Genomic DNA, 17,130 nt, shown 5'->3' with positions numbered 1-17,130 from the left:
TGTACCCCTGACACATGACTGGGGGGCACAAAAGTTAATGGGGGTCATTCCGACCTCCGCGGGCGGCGGAAGCCGCCCGCCTGGCGGGAACCGCCAGAAGACCGTACCGCTGTCGAAAGACCGCAGTGGTCATTCTGAGTTTCCCGCTGGGCTGGCGGGCGACCGCCAGAAGGCCGCCCGCCAGCCCAGCGGGAAACCCCCTTCCATGAGGATGCCGGCTCCGAATGGAGCCGGCGGAGTGGAAGGGGTGCGACGGGTGCAGTTGCACCCGTCGCGATTTTCAGTGTCTGCTTGGCAGACACTGAAAATCTTGGTGGGGCCCTGTTAGGGGGCCCCTGCAGTGCCCATGCCATTGGCATGGGCACTGCAGGGGCCCCCAGGGGCCCCACGACACCCGTTCCCGCCAGCCAGGTTTTGGCGGTCAAAACCGCCAGAGCCAGGCTGGCGGTAAGGGGGTCGGAATCCCCATGGCGGCACTGCCTGCAGCGGCGCCATGGAGGATTCCCTTGGGCAGCGGGAAACCGGCGGGACACCGCCGGATTCCCGTTTCTGAATGCCCATGGGAGCACCGCCAGCCTGTTGGCGGTGCTCCCGCGGTCGTTGGTCCTGGCGGTCCATGACCGCCAGGGTCAGAATGACCCCCAATGTGTCCTATATTCACTGCACTTTTTTTCTGCCATTGTATTAAAAGATGCTAAAAATTGAGTGATTGGATTACACCTGTGTGTAAGCTTTTGAACTTTGCTGCTTGTCTTCTAGACAAATGCTTAATTGCTTTCTGTATAAGCTTTGCAACTTTTGATTGATTTTATTTTTTACCATACTTCTTCCTGAGACTTTAATCATGTATGAGGGTTCTATTAGAAAGGTAGTGCCGTATGAGGCTTGGGACATATAGATCACTGCAATCGAAAATAAACTATGATACTCGTAAAAAAAAGTTTTATTGCGTTTTTTTTTTTTTTTTGTTTGCTTAGTTTTGTGAAAATAACACTCTAAATTGTGTCCTCGTCTCAAGTAGAACAAAATCAATGCGAGGCGAAGCTTTTGCAGCAATGCTTCTGCTGTAAGAAGCTTCACTCGAGCTCCTCGCAATAATGGCTTTTGTTCTGTCGAGATGAAACGTGTGACAGCGAATAAGAAGCAAGAATTAGTGTAAAACACGTCCCCGCACCACGCAGCAGATGATAACAATGTATTCTGAAGGTACCATTGTTTTGCTTCTGAATAAATAAGCTCTAAACATCCCCTTTTTCTTTGCAGAGAGTTTGGTCGTTGGAAGGTAAATAACCTAGCCGTGGAAAGACGTGATTTCCTGGGGTCCCCACTGCCCCTTGCTCCTGAATTCTTTCGCAATATCAGACTCCTGGGGAGACGGCCGAGTCTTCAGCAGATCACAGAGAACCTCATCAAGAAATATGGCACGCACTTCTTACTGTCAGCCACATTGGGAGGTACGTCATCGATCTTTTGCGAGTCGGCGGTAATTGGGACTATTACATACAGCTATTTTATCGCAAATAACAGAAACCGTCACCAACCGCCATGCCTGTCATTTCAAAGATGCATGAACAGTGAAAGTCTTCCTAAGATGACCCTTTCATTAAAAGGTTTTGCTACAGTGACCTCAAACAGAGCTTAATTTGTACAAAAGTACGTGCAAGACCCCAAACTATTTCTTAGGATGCTTTCACCAGAGTTGTCAAATGCTGGGGCTTTCGAGCACCTCAGCCTCTTTCTTCTATTATCCCTACCCTTGCAGTCTCTTTATATCATTCTCACAGGTTCTTTTCTTCCCCAACCTCTCCCTTGATACATCTTCTTCCAGCTTTCTCTTTCTTCTTCATCCATTTGTCACTTTTACTCTGGATCCCCAGTCCTCAAAAATATGTGCTAGTGCCCACCACCAGCAAATACAGGCACAAATTAGGCACTGCCTTAAAGGTTTTCCAAGAGGGAAGTTGACAGCATGCACTAATTACGAATGTTGGCAGGTGTGTGAGTCTGTTTTCCTTTGAAGAGTGAGGTCCAGGCTAGGATTACAGCTGTTTACTGTTCTTTCAGACTGTGAGCATTTGTCTGGATTTGCAGTTAGAGAGACGATGGACTGGGATACAAGAGCACCTTAGCTAATTTGGCCTCCCTCTCAGCGAAACCAAGCATAGGAGTCCGAACAGCCATCTGTGGCTGCATTAAATGGGACTCAGGGTGTGCCACAGGAGATTGGAGCTGTTTTTTTCAACCTGATTTTCAGGTGAGACACAGTTCCTTCTCCTCCAGAACCTCCTTTTTTTAAGAGTGGTACTACGGCATTATTGCCCTTACCAGCAGTGCAATATCAGCTTTAAGTTATTCTCCCATCATTTTAGGCACTCATACATTGCACCGGTTTTCAGTGGAGAACCAATGAGAGGCACATCAAGTTCTACTCCGTCAACAAAACACCCGGGTTGAATCCAGCTCCTTCCCTCTTAGCTAGACTTTCTCCAACAGCAGCTTTTACTTAGTCTCCTCTTGTTAAAGGCACTCTTCAGAGGACTGGGTTCTTACTTTCAGTGGGGGTAATTACCAGGCATTCTTGCGTGTGTGGGAGCAACAGCATTTAACAATGGCTCCAAAAAGAATTGGTAAAAGGGACATTTTAAACTAAAATACATCAATAAGAAATGTTGGAGAAAGTGAAAGTCAGTGTTGGCAGATGTAAGTCTATGTGGCACAATTGACCAGGCCTAAGGTGTGCTTTTATACAGACATCAACGGAGTGTGGGTTGTGCAAAGCCTAGCAGTTCTGATGCAGTCATTTTTATGGACTTCGAAATCCACTGAAAAGGCAGACTGCTGATGCCATTTAGAGAAGCACTGTCAGATCTGTCAACACTGAGTCAGATCTGTCAAATTTGGAGACCAGCAGAAGCCTTCAGAAGCCTTCAGTTTCAGTTTGCCATCAAATGTTTCCAGTAGAACACACTGAAACATTATAGCCAGAAAGTCCTTTTGAGGCTGAGGTCATTTTGATGGCTATTCCCACTCATGTTCTACATTCACACTTAAGGCCTAGTTTAGGGTTTAGCATGGTTGAAGTCTCATCACAAGTCAGGACGTATGACTGTTGACTCAGCATTTGAGTGACATAATGAGTGAGAAAGTTGGCTCTTAGAAAAAGATTTAAACTGCTGATTCACACCAACTTGTAATTCAACAACACCAGGTAGTATACTTGGTGCTTTTATTGACTATGGGTGTAGGGATGAGTAATGCATCTTGTACAGTGGTACAAGTACCAAATTGTGTGAGGAGCTCACCAGTAAAGGCTATTTTCCCAAAACTCATGGAGGGTCATTAACTCACTCTCTCATAATAAAAACAGTAGAGCTCTAGTTTGGTCTCGAAGTCATTGAATGCTGGCAACGTGATAAATGTATTTTTTAATTTATATCAACATTTCATTAAATTTACTTTTGCTAAAATCAGCAGAGGACGTTAGTCAAGTCAGTTTATCGGTCTATACTTCCTTTACATGTCGGAGGAAGAGTCACATTTTTCCCTGACACGAATCAATGGTGGGGCGGGGGGGAGGGAGGGGGCGATGATAGATTTCTTCTTTTCTACTGCATCTGACAGATCACACGACACATATGAACATATAATTGCCTAGACCCTTACCTCCCATTTCCCTTTCACCTTTCTCTACTGCAGTGACCAAACACAGAGAGACACAGGAATGAATGTTCCTTACAACACTGAGGCTAATGATTCCTTACAGAACGTAAACTGATTGATATTTTCACATTATCGGAAATTTCCTGTGTCTGTGTTTAGTCAATAGAGCATTGAAATAAATACCAACTAACCCGTTATTTGGACATTAGCTTTTTCTTGAATCCGCCCCTCGCATGCACTCAGGGAGTATTCAGGGCAATTTAGGCAAGGAATTGACTGATCTAAAGAGCATGCATTCCACAGTGCGCACCTCATTGATCAGTTAGCCATAAGATTCCAATACACATCAAGCCAACACAAGCAATTCTCTTTGCTCATGGATGCCGTAGTGTTCTCCTTCTTGGTCCTAATTGATTTTGTGTTCTATGCATGCTTTATGTGTTTATAGTTCTCAATGAAAACATGCACTGATGATTTCCTGCACCAGGGAGATGTGTCAAGAAATCCAGATATAGACAAAATAAAGAAAAATCATGATTCCGTAGTGATGAAATTGACACACTTAGGTTTGTAGGGACTAAACTGAGTGCAGGAGAAACGATCATACTATCCTTTTTTTTGTTAACACGTGAATCCACAGGTTATTCAGAACTCAATTCCCTTGGCTGACTATTGAAAGCAAGTGGCTCACATACATGATGTATTTGTAGCACTCCATCAGCACTGCAGCCTTAAACGGAGCAGTTCTGCTTGGTATTACAGAAATTGTGACTGTAACATCCATTATCCAATATCTAATACCTATGCATAAGTAAAAGTATTGTGCATTTTTCGAAGGACATCTCCTGCACTGATGTAACCAGACACTTGAACAAAATACAGACGCTATGTATGTATGAAGGAATGCATGTACATTTAGTACCCCCATAAGCTGGGGTGGGCTTTTAGATGTGAAGAGGAGGTTCACACTGATCCACTTCATTTACATGAGCTAAGGTTAGTTAAACTAAATTGAATGTTGAAGAGATACTCCTTTCGTAGTATTAGGTCTTAAATAGAAAGCCAGTGCAATTAGTTTTTTTGACGAGTTTTCTGGGGTGGTCATTGTTTGTTCTCCTCTAAATTTGTTGTTAAATGCACTTAAGTGTCTAGATTTATCAATGATCAGTGGGGATATATGACATGAACTCCACTTCCTCAAGTTTACCTAAGGCCCTGCCCCCTGCTAATGAAAAGTCATACTTGGGTTAAGTGACCTGGCTCTCTAGTAACCAAGACATCTATCACCTATTATAGATGAATATGGGAACCGCAACAATAATGGCTACTGTTAGACCTGACAGCCTTAGGGTGGTCACCCTCAACATTTTGCCTGCCTCCCTCCACTTTTTTATACTGTTTTTGCTGGTTTTAGGACTCTGCACACTTTACCACTGCTAACCAGTGCTAAAGTGTATATGTCCTCTCCCTTAAAACATGGTGACATTGGCTCATACCCAGTTGGCTTATTTAATTTACATATAAATCCTTGATAAAGGGCACTACATATGCCTGGGGCCTGTAGATTAAATGCCACTAATGGGCCTGCAGCACTGATAGTTCCACCCACATAAGTAGCCCCTTAACTATTTCTCAGGCCTGCCATTGCAAGGCCTGTGTGTGCAGTTTTACTGCCAATTTGACTTGGCATTTAAATGTACTTGCCAAGCCTTAAACACCACTTTTTCTACATATAAGTCACCCTTAATGCAGGCCCTAGGTAACCCATAGGGCAAGGTGGTGTGGTATGTAAGTAAAAGGCAGGACATGAATATTTGTGTTCTATATGTCCTGGTAGTGTAAAACTCCTAAATTCATTCTACACTGCTGTGAGGCCTGCTTCTTTCATAGGCTAGCATTAGGGCCACCCTCATGTACTGTTTGAGTGGTAGATTCCGATCTAAAAGGTCATATTTAGTATGGCCAGAATGGTAATACAAAATCCTGCTGCCTGGCGAAGTTGGATTTAATATTACTATTTTAGAAATGCCACTTTTAGAAAGTGAGCATTTCTCTGCACTTAAATCCTTCTGTGCCTTACAATTCGTGTCTGTCTGGGTTAGTTGATAGCTCCCTTGTGCATTTCATGCAGACAACCCCAAACACACGATGCACAGTCACACCTGCAGATATCTGCATACTGAATGGGTCTTCCTGGGCTGGAAGGTTGGAAGGCCTGACACTTACATGTCAAAGGACAGTTAGCCTGCCCTTAAGCAATGGACTGTCAAACCCCTGCTGGGACCCTGGCAGACAATATGGAACTGAAAGGGGACCTTGTGCACTTCTTAGCCATTCTTTGAAGTCTCCCCTACTTCAAAGGCACATTTGAGTATTTAAACCGGGCCCCTGACCCTTCCAACTCAGACACTCCTTGACAAGATACCTCCTGGGAAAGAAACTCTGAACCATAACCTGCAATCTGCCAAGAGAAGCTGCCTGGCTGCCCAAAGGACTCTCCTGGACTGCTTTGCTGTAAAGGGCTGCTGCCTTGCTGTTGCCCTGCTGCCTTGCTGGCCTGTGGCTCTGCTGAGAAGTGCTCTCCAAGGGTTTGGATTGAGCTTGCCTCCCGTTGCTGAAGTCTCAGGGCCAAAAATATTTCACTTTCTTCAAAGAAGTCCTTCTGCACTGAAAATTTGACGCACAGCCTGCACTGTGACGAGAAAATCAGCCGAACCGTAATGACGCAGCACAACATGGCAAGTGAAGATTGATGCAGCACCTGCGTTGGGACCTGAAATTCGCCGCACAACCCCCTGGATCGACGCAGAACCAAGCCGGAACGACGCAGCATGACTTCTCAGATGGAAATTCGATGTAGCGCCTGCTGTGCGACAGAGAATCCAACACAACGCGCTACTGGAGAGACGCAAGCCTGTGACTTCGCCCCACAAGCCCAGGATTTCCACGCATCGTCCCTGGGTTCAATGAAGATCCTCACACCGCAGTGAGCAACCCGGACGAAACAACGCAAGTCCTGTGCTGTGGGAAAAGAAACAACGCATCGTCTGTGGGTGCCAGAAAATCTGACGCACACCCTCTCTGTTTCCACGCAACCTCCTCCTCTGTGATCCTCGTGCATGTAATTTTTGACACACACAAGGTACTTAGAAAACCAAGCATTAATTGTTTGTTTCTTATTCAAAGACTATTTTACAACTATTATAATTCATATTTCAACTTGGACTTATTGCAAATCTTGATCGTTTTGACCTTAATCTACTCAGATAAATATTCTATACTTTTCTAAACCTGTGTGGTATATTTTTGTGTTGTTTATACTGTGTTATTGCATGATTTATTGCACAAATGCTCTACACATTGCCTTCTAAGTTAAGCCTGACTGCTCAGTGCCAAGCTACTAAAGGGTGGGCACAGGATAATGTGGGTTGTGTGTGACTTACCCTGACTAGAGTGAGGGTCCTCGCTTGGGCATGGGGTAACCTGACTGCCAACCAAAGACCCCATTTCTAACAGCTACCATAAGGGACTGCACAGACCCTATGGAGACTGGTCATTCATAGGTAAGAAAGTCCAGTCGATCGATTTCTTCTAATTCATTTTATTGCATTAAACATCAAGTTGGCATCATCCCAAAACCTAAATTATTCACCTAATGCACAAAACTTGATATTGTTTGATAATTTGTAATAACCTAGAAGTTAATCTAAAGTGATGATTATCTATGTTCAAAAGCATACTTGTCAGGTTATGTTCTGCTTCATCAGTGACCAACCCTCTTAAACCTTCAATTTCACCTTTTCTAAAAATCTAATACATTTGCCCCTAAAAGAGAAAGGAAGGTTTTAAGGATGTGTATACGTCTGTCATGATCAACTATTTAAAGAGCCCCCACTTCACTCCCTTCTAATGATTAACTAAACTGGCTTTTGTACGTGAAAGGAAGTTTGTCAGGTTATGACTGTCTGATCCCTAAATAACTCCAAACCTAGTAGGTAGCTCTGTCTTAAAGCAAGTTCACATCCTAATGTACTCACCTGCAACTATTTTGCGTAAGGTGGTTAACCTGTTCAATATATGTTGGACCAGTCCTCAATGGGGCAACTATGAGTGGCACATCTGTATTGTGCCCCTTCAACAAAACACCGAGGTAAAATCCTGCTCCTTCCTTCACAGCCACACTGTCTTTAATCCTGCACATCCTTCTGGTTTCTATAGTAGCACCATAACCTTAGATAACTACAACAGGATCTTGATACTGTTAGGGCCTAATATGTGGCAATTTCAAAGGTAAGGTCATATTGAGGCCCATCGTAAATCTGCACAAAAATTATACTAAGCAATAGGCACTCTGAAGGATACATGGTTCCCCTAACTTCTACCAGGCCATGCACAAACCACCTGGCGCTGTTTTAGACCCTTCTGAAGGAATGAGCTTGAGGCATTCTCTTCAGAGTAGCCTAATGAGATGTACATTTGTGTGTGAGGCCAGTCATCTAACCCTATGAGTTTGGGCTGCACATCCCACGGCTGCAATGATATCCATTCCAACACTATGGTTTCAGGTGTAGCCACTAATGGCATCAGCCGCCCACAATAAAGGGTGTGCTCCCTAGCACACCATCACACAGTATAGGTGACACTGCCTCTTTGTGAATGTTGACAAGACACTTTGCTGTTAGGTCACATTAACATTTTCTGTGTTTGCGCGGCTGACCAGCACACATATCTTGCCATGTTACACCAGGCATAAATTTGTAACTGTTACAGGATGAAAGTGTAGGGACAATTAATGCATGACTTTACCTGTGCAGATCTCAATATCCCAGTTCAAATGAAACCACCCCACTCTCGCTCCAGGGAACGCTATATGTTTATAATGCCCACTTGGTCTTTGATAGAGGTGATAGGAGAACATTCTCATGGCTCGTTTGGAAATTATTATGTTCCCCAATTATGCCTGTTGGATATTCCCCTTTCTGCAGGGTTTCCTCTGTCTTTTTGGCTTCTGACGTCCTGTTTCTGACCCTGTGCTGAATTTCCTTTTTGCGGGCGTTAGGACTCTGGGCACTTTACCAATGCTGACCAGCGCTAAAGTGCAAGTGCTGTCTGTCTTAATGGTATTGGTGATTGGTCTATCCATGATTGGCATATTTGATTTACTAGTAAGTCCCTAGTGTAGTCACCAGGCATTCCCAGGGCCTGTAAATCAAATGCTTCTAGTGGGGCTGCAGCACCGATTGTGCCACCTGTATGAGTAGCCCTGTAAACATGTCTCAGAGCTGCCACTGCATTGTCTGTGTGTACAGTTTTAACTGCCAGTTCGACCTGGCAAATGCACCCACTTGCCAAGCTTAAACCTTACCATTCACTAAAGCAGACCCAAGGGAAGGGTGCAGTGTATTTAAAAGGTAAGGCATGTATTTGTATGTTTTACATGTCCTGGTAGTGAAATATTGCTAAATTCAGTTTTCACTATTGCAAGGCCTAGCTCTCCCATATGTTAACATGGGGATTGCCTTGAAATATCTTTTAAGTGTAATTTCCTCTTGGGAGCACACAGAGATCTGGAGTTTGGTGCCTCTAAACTCACAATTTCATAATAGATCTTTTGGTGAATCTGTTTTTTAAATTGTAAGTTTGAAAAGGCTACTTGAAGAAAGTGGACATTTTCTTGCTTAACCATTCTGTGCAGAGGCACAGAATGTTTAAGCAAGAAAATGTCCACTTTCGCCTGGCTGTGGAATACACTTCTGGGTCAGGATGACAGTTGGGGTGTTTGTGAATTCACTCTAGACAGCCACACAAAGGGAGTAGAGGTATGTCCTACATACCCTGATGTGTCTTCCTGGGCTAGAGTGGTGGGAGGAGCTGACACTTGCACCTGAATAGGGCTGTGCCTGTCTGGGCATGGGCAAGAAAGGCAGGGTTTGTGCACTATTGTATTGGTCCTCTGAGACCTTGACTTCAGGATCCTCCTGGACTGAGGACACTCTGCCAGGATGAATAGCTGGATGCTGTAGGAGGGACTGCCACTCTGCCTGTTGCTTTGTTGTGCTGGCTTGTTGTTTGCTTCTTCTGTCCTGGCAGTGAAAGGACTGGACTTTGCTTTTTACGTCCTGCTTCCAAAGGTTCTCCAAGGGCTTGGACTGACCTTGCCTCCTGTTAGAAGTCTCAGGGCCATCAAAGACTTCATCTGCCAGCACTTGGGCTCTCTCGGAGTGAGTTCTGGTGCAACCAAGAAGAAACCAAGTACAATGACTTCAAAGCGGTTCCAGAACCATCACTGCTGTCTGACTCCACACCACTGTCTGCACCAGAGCTGTGGTCTCCGCTGAGTGCAATGACCACGACTGACACTGCAGATCAAACACCACTGTAGCTCTCCCGAAGTCTCGCCACAGTATGAGTGCCAAGTACTGTGTCTCTGATGTCCGTGACACCCAACTCTGACTCTGCTGCAGCACCAGTGGCCCCATGGTGTGATTGAGACACCCCAAAGTTGACGCCTTGCATCTTGACCTGCTGGATTCATCAGCCCTGCTATGTTATAAGGAACCAAGGCCTTGCCACCAATGCTGCCTCACCTCCCCTGCTACCGTAAGAAACCAACACCTCACCTCCTCTGCCTCGCAGTAAGGAAGCGATGCCTCAACTCCCCCGGTAGCAGTAAGGAACTGACGCCGCACTGGCTCCATTGACACCTCATCTCAATGTCTCCCTGCAACATGTTTGTTTCCTAGTTTTCAAAAGTATTGCACCTGGGGTCTGTGCAACTTCATGACCAGCCCGCAATCCCTTGCGAGTGGCATTAGACTGTTGAGAGTGACTCCGTCAAGACGTCATGATAGCCCAAGATTGTCAACGCTTTACTGAGATTTAATCTTTAAAAATGTGTGTCTTTGCTTGTGTATGTTGGATTCTTGTCATTTTGGTCCTGTTTTACTGAGATAAATATTGACTATTTTTCTAAACTGGTGTGGAGCACTTTTGTGGTGTTGTCACTGTATTACTGTGTGTGTGTGTAAAGTTCTTTACACATTGCCTCTGAGATAAGCCTGACTGTATGTGCCAAGCTACCTAGGGGGTGATCAGGGGTTATCTTGGCTGTGCGAATCCCTTACCCTGACTAGAGTGAGGGTCTCTACTTGAAAAGGGTGAAAACCACTGCCAACTAGAGACCCCATTTCTAACAATGATTATCAGCGCTGAGGATAGGACTTGTATTTGAACTTTAAATACAGTCATTGATGTACACTACTTCCATATTGCAAACCATTACACCCCAACATACTGGTTTGAGTTTTCTGTATTTTGCAACTTTTAAGTTTGAGTCACAATCATATCTCAGTCTGGTGAGCCTTCAGTTGGGATCTGCAGAGTTAGTGTTCAAACAGGAGAGGTCGGAGACTTATTCGGTGCCTCAGCTCAAAACGTTCTGCAAGGAGCTCAAATGTCCTATTAAAGACCTAACTAAAGAGGAGAAGCTGCAAAAGGTGTTGAGGGCCTATTTAGCGGCAAAGGAGGCTGATGAGAAACCAGGGGAGGAGAATGCTATTGATAAGGGAGAGGAGTAAAACCTGAAGAATGATTTGATGGAGAATCAGGGTCTACCTGGAGGAAGGCATCTTCCAGGGCAAGCAGCAGCATTTTCTAAAGAGGTCTGATCCCAGAGGAGCTGGATGACAGAAATCGCCATGGAAGAAAAGAAAATGCTTTTAGCTCAAGAGCTGCGCATGAAGGAGCTGGATCTAAAGAGCAGGTCCAGCACAAATGGTGGGAGCAGTCCTCCAGTGCGGTCTGAGGGGAAAGTACATATGCCCATGGATGTGATAAAGGATTGTGCCGTGGATGATGACATAGAGCAGTGGTTCAGGGGTTATAAAGTTGCACTGAGTGTGCCCAGGGTCCCTGAGAGAGATTGGGGGGCAGGCCTGTGAAAGTACTTTTCAGTGGAGGGGAGGGACACCTTGCTGGCATTAGAGCCAGAGGATCAGATGTGTTACCCTGCCATGAAGGACTCCCTGACCAGGGAGGTATGGTCTCACACCAGAGTTACAGGGTAAAGTTTAGGGAAAGTGCTAAACTTGGGTCCCAAACTTGGGTGGAGTATGTTGATTCTTTCTTCAGAGCAGTGGATGTTTGGGTGAAGAGCAGTGAGATACCGACTATCAGGGGCTGTACGATTTGATTACATGGGAGCACCTGTCTAGTCTTTGTTTTCCAGGGCTGGGCCAGCTCATGATTGACAGCAAGCTTACAGAAATGAGGAAGCTTGCCAAGGAGGCAAACTACTGGCACACCACCAAGGTCCAAAAGAAGTTGTATGTGGGAGACTCAGCCAAGGGTAGGCAAACTCCCCATCAGAAGAAGGAGGGGGAAGTCAAGGGAGACACAGGCAGGTCCCAGGAAAGGGGGGTTCCCAGGTCCCTTCTAACAGGAAGGAAGGAGGCTCTGGTGGGCAGTGGCCCAGGGCACCCCATTTTTAAGCCTGCTGCTTTCAGTGTTCCCAACGAGGACACAAGAAAGGGCACTCTGGCTATCCTAATAAAACCCCTACTGGTGGCCCCTCTACAGTGGTGGCCAATGTGGCCTTAGGGGGAGACAATCCCCAAGGGCAGGGCAAAAACCATGCAGTAATCTCCCTTAGTTTGTCCAGAGGGTGGGACACGTCTTTTCCACTTGGTGACAGTGGAGAGGATCCCAGTCACTGCTCTGAAGGACACTGATGATAGCCAGACCATGGTTGTGAAAAGGCCAGTTTCCCCAGAGCAGTATACCAGCAAGTTGTGTACAGTGACTACAGCTCTTGGACAGGGTGTTATCTGCCCTATGGCTTTGGTGTCCGTAGAGTGGAGTGGGGCAATGACCCAGAGAATGGTCATAGTTAATCCCCAGATGCCCACAGACTGCATTCTGGTGAATTAGTTTCCCCCAATGTGAAGGGAAGTGGGATAGGCAGATGTCAAAGGGGACCGAAGTCAGACCCCAGGAGTGGAATGGGCCCCATCACACTATTGGCCATGGTGGTACTGTCTGCCTACTGGAAAAGACCTGTGAGCAAGGTAAGGTTACGTGCTGCACAGATAGAGTCCACAGATGAGTAGTGTTCTCCATTTCTGACATTGTCATTATGCCACATCACTTAGACCCTCCTCCATGCATTGAAAAATTACACCACAGGAGCACATTAAGAACATGAGCTGTCAAAACACGATTGACTGTTGTTTGTGCCAATTGTGGTTTTTGTGCTTCTTTTGCACAAAAATCACCCGTGGATCAAAGATTGACATGAGGAGAATTTTGTGCTTAAATTAAGCATTAAATGACAGATATGCTTTTTAGCGTAATTACGTGTATGTGATCAGAATGTTCCCGGTATTTAGCCAAATTACATGAAAGCAAGTTATGCAATACACTAGTTCACTGAAAGCTCATTAAAAACAAAGAAACAAGAGTAAGAAACCTTTAACATAAATAAGAATCCCACTTTCCAAGTAAATCTATGATCTGCTCTTGGTTTGCCAACTTTAATGTACTTCGCATTGAACGTGAAGACGACTGGTATTGAAATCCATTTAGCTAATTACTGTAAGGTGTAAAATGGAAAGGATGCAGTCGGTTAACAAAGGCTGGGTAAAACGTGGGATAGGGATGGGGAAGCAAGAGGGTAGAGGGAAAAGAAAGAAGAAACAAATATGAAGGGATAATGGAGAGAAAGATGGAAGCATCTATAAAAATAGAAAAAGAGAACAAAATAGAAACAGAGAGAAAAGCATTATGAAAACGGGGAAGAAAACAATGAAGGAGCATTGACAGTGCCAGGTCTTTTGGCTTTTAATTAGTGAAATGATTTGCAGCTTGTCCACTTATACCACACTGCAGCCATACCACACTGATATCTGCATACCAGCAGTCCCAACCCAAAGAAGGGGTGCAGGGGAACGGACAGCAGTGAAAGCCTCCCTCCCACAAATTAAACAAGGGCAACACATGGAGAAGTAGTGCACAATCCTGCAGTCATATGAGAACAAAGTAATTTCTGTACTATTTACTATAAGTCTGCACCAGTGAGTGAATATTATGTCAAATATTCAGAAAATCACTACTCGAAAAAAAATAAACCCTAACAGAATTCAGCCATATGTTTACCTAGATGCAAAAGTTTATGTTCTGCCTTTATTGGTACTTGTAATTGAGAAAATGAAGGTACATTTCACAAGCATTCATGTACAATAATTTTTGGCAAAGGTGGTGGCTAATAACTTTTTTCAGAAATGACCTTCTAGTATATCAGTGTCTCATGTTTGAGGGACACAGTAGGATGTGCCTTTCAGAACCCCTTTAAGAGGGCCACGGTTCAAGCAGAGGTTACTGGGCCTAGCCTCGGGGTTTGAGGTATTTTACTCCTGATGCCCACGAGCTGACCTACTATGTCTCCTGAACAACTAAACCAAGTACCCCTTGACTCTCAGTGGTAGTACGGGTCAAGCAGTCCAAGGCTTCTTGGGGGAAAGGTGGGAATAGGGGGGTGAACACAGGCTCACAACTCAAAGTGTGCTCTGCAGCAGCAACAAATCATTGTCCAGTTAGTCAAATACTTGCTTTTATGAAGAAAGGAGTATTTGTATACAAACACAAAGTAAAATATTATATTCACAAACAATACACACAGTTGCCTTAGGCCAGAGCTCTATTGTTTCATAGTTAGGTCCCTGAGTCCCTCTCATCTCTTTGTATTGGTAGTGTCAGGGTAAGCCACACACAATCCAAATTATCCTGTGCCCACCTTCTGGTAGCTTGGCACTGAGCTGTCAGGCTTAACTCAGAAGGCAATGTGTAAAGTATTTGTGCAATAAATTGTACAATAACACAATATAGCACCACAAAAAATACACCACACAGTGTTTAGAAAAATATATAATATTTATCAGGTTAAATTGCAGGACAAATCGATCAAAGATGCAATAAGTAAATGTAGAGATATCACTGAAAAGTGATATAAAGTGTCTTATGTCTTTTAAAAGCAAACAAAGTCTCTTTCAAGCACAAAGTACCTGGTTCGCGTGAAAAATCTCTGCAAAGGGCCGCAGAGGAGGAGAAGCGTGGAAACAAAGGGGTGTGCGGTGATTTCTCGGGCTACACACAGCGATGCGTCATTTAGTTTTCACGCAAGGATGGCTGTGCGTTGATTTCCGGCGCTCAGTCGTGGATCCTCTTCGGGTTGCGAAGTTTTCAGATGCCCCGAGGATGGTGCGTGGATTTCCTGCGCTGGCAGGACTAAGTCACAGGAGCTGCGTCGATCCGGTGGGCGTTGCATCAGATTTTTTCTACCACATGGCAGGCGCTGCTCCGATTCCTCTCTGGAAGTCAGGCTGCGTTGTTCCGGCTCAGCTATGCGTCGATCTAGTGGGTCGTGCATCGAATTTCCGGTCACTACGCTGGCACTGTGTCGATCTTCTCGTTGTGAAGTCAGGATGCGTCGTTCCTGTTCGGCGAGCGGTGAAAGTTTCACTGCGGTGCAGGCTGTGCTTCATTTCTGGCAGGCTGTGCATCGAATTTCGGCGCGCAAGAAGTCCTTCTTGAAGAGGTGCAGTCTTTTTGGTCCTGAGACTTCAGGAAACAGGAGGCAAGCTCTATCCAAGACCTTGGAGAGCACTTCTTCACCTCAGCCAGAGAGCAGCAAGGCAGCAGGGCAACAGCAAGGCAGCAGTCCTTCACAGAAAGCAGCCAGGTGAGTCCTTTGGGCAGCCAGGCAGTTCTACTTGGCAGGATGCAGGTTCTGGTTACAAGTTTCTTCTCCAGGAAGTGTCTGAGTTGGAAGGGGCAGAGGCCCCATTTATATACCCAAATGTGCCTTTGAAGTGGGGGAGACTTCAAAGAGTGGCTTAGAAGTGCACCAGGTCCCCTTTCAGTTCAATCCTGTCTGCCAGGGTGCCAGTAGGGGGTGTGGCAGTCCTTTGTGTGAGAGCAGGCCCTCCACCCTCCCAACCAGGAAGACCCATTCAAAATGCAGATGTATGCAAGTGAGGCTGAGTATCCTGTGTTTGGGGTGTGTCTGAGTGAATGCACAAGGAGCTGTCAACTAAACCCAGCCAGACATGGATTGTAAGGCACAGAAAGATTTAAGTGCAGAGAAATGCTCACTTTATAAAAGTGCCATTTCTAAAATAGTAATATTAAATCCAACTTCACCAGTCAGCAGGATTTTATATCACCATTCTGGCCATACTAAATATGACCTTCCTACTCCTTTCATATCAACAGCTACCACTCAAACAATGTATGAGGGCAGCCCCAATGTTAGCCTATGAAGGGAGCAGGCCTCACAGAAGTGTAAAAACGAATTTAGGAGTTTTACACTACCAGGACATGTAAACTACATAGGTACATGTCCTGCCTTTTGCCGACACAGCACCCTTCCCTATGGGTTACCTAGGGCATACCTTAGGGGTGTCTTATATGTAGACAAAGGGGAGGTTTAGGCTTGGCAAGTTCTTTTAAATGCCAAGTCGAAATGGCAGTGAAACTGAACGCACAGGCCTTGCAACGGCAGGCCTGAGGCAAGGTTAAGGGGCTTCTTAAGTGGGTGGCACAATTAGTGCTGCCGGCCCACTAGTAGCATTTAATCTACAGGTCATGGGCACACATAGTGCACACTATTAGGGTCCTCTAAGTAAATTAAATAGTCCAATTGGGTATTATCCAATGTTGCCATGTTTAAAGGGAGAGAGCATATGCACTTTAGCACTGGTTAGCAGTGGAAAAGTGTGCAGAGTCCAAAAACCATCAAAAACAGTGTCCAAAAAGTGGAGGGAGTCAGGCAAAAAGTTAGGGGGGACCACCCTAAGGCTGTCAGGTCTAAAACCTTCTCTAACTAGGACGTTTTTACTCTTGGTTTGACTGCTCCTTGCATTACAAAAGAGTTAGAATGGAGGGAAGAAGAGGGAGTGGTATGCAGAATGAGAGACCAACAGGAAAACTGAAAATGCACATGAGTTATTCTGGTACTTTAATAGATAAGGTCACAGAGTCAGCGGTCATGAAGGACAGGGGCTTATGATCAGAGCACAACTCACTTAGGTGAGCAAAAGTTTTAATTTTGTTACTGGTCACAGTTTAAAAATGTACTTTCTTCATTCCCTCATCTTTGTTAACCTGCAATAGGCTCAGTTGTGAGCTCTGAACTAGCGGGATACTTGAAAGTGACTCAAAATAAAGGCTCTCCTAACATCTTGTGGAAGACTGGATACTTGATTGGCATGCTGTGATCATGTTTCCAAGGTTCACCTACTGTTCCTTGTTTGAAGGCTGAGTATTGAATATCCTAAAAGGTCTTTAACTGTCTTCAAAAGCTTGCACAATTTGAACCCTTTTGTACCTGTACAACAAATATTTGCTGTATCAAGCAGAACACACATTCTCGTCCTTTATCAGTGTCCTCCTGAACCCTTTTCTTCCATGATCCTC

At 45.0% G+C, this 17,130-nt stretch overlaps 1 protein-coding gene across 1 annotated transcript in view; it reads left to right on the top strand.

Moving 5' to 3' along the window:
* BRINP3 (BMP/retinoic acid inducible neural specific 3) overlaps positions 1 to 17,130 on the top strand; it is a 932,759-nt gene that overhangs the window by 452,891 nt on the left and 462,738 nt on the right. Inside the window, exon 3 of the mRNA XM_069231092.1 lies at positions 1,264 to 1,454. Coding sequence (XP_069087193.1) covers positions 1,264 to 1,454 — 191 coding nt within the window. The remainder of the gene's footprint in view (positions 1 to 1,263; positions 1,455 to 17,130) is intronic.

Source organism: Pleurodeles waltl, chromosome 4_2 (assembly GCF_031143425.1).
Source record: "Pleurodeles waltl isolate 20211129_DDA chromosome 4_2, aPleWal1.hap1.20221129, whole genome shotgun sequence".
Taxonomy (NCBI): Eukaryota; Metazoa; Chordata; class Amphibia; order Caudata; family Salamandridae; genus Pleurodeles; species Pleurodeles waltl.
This window is presented reverse-complemented; position numbering and strand designations above follow the sequence as displayed.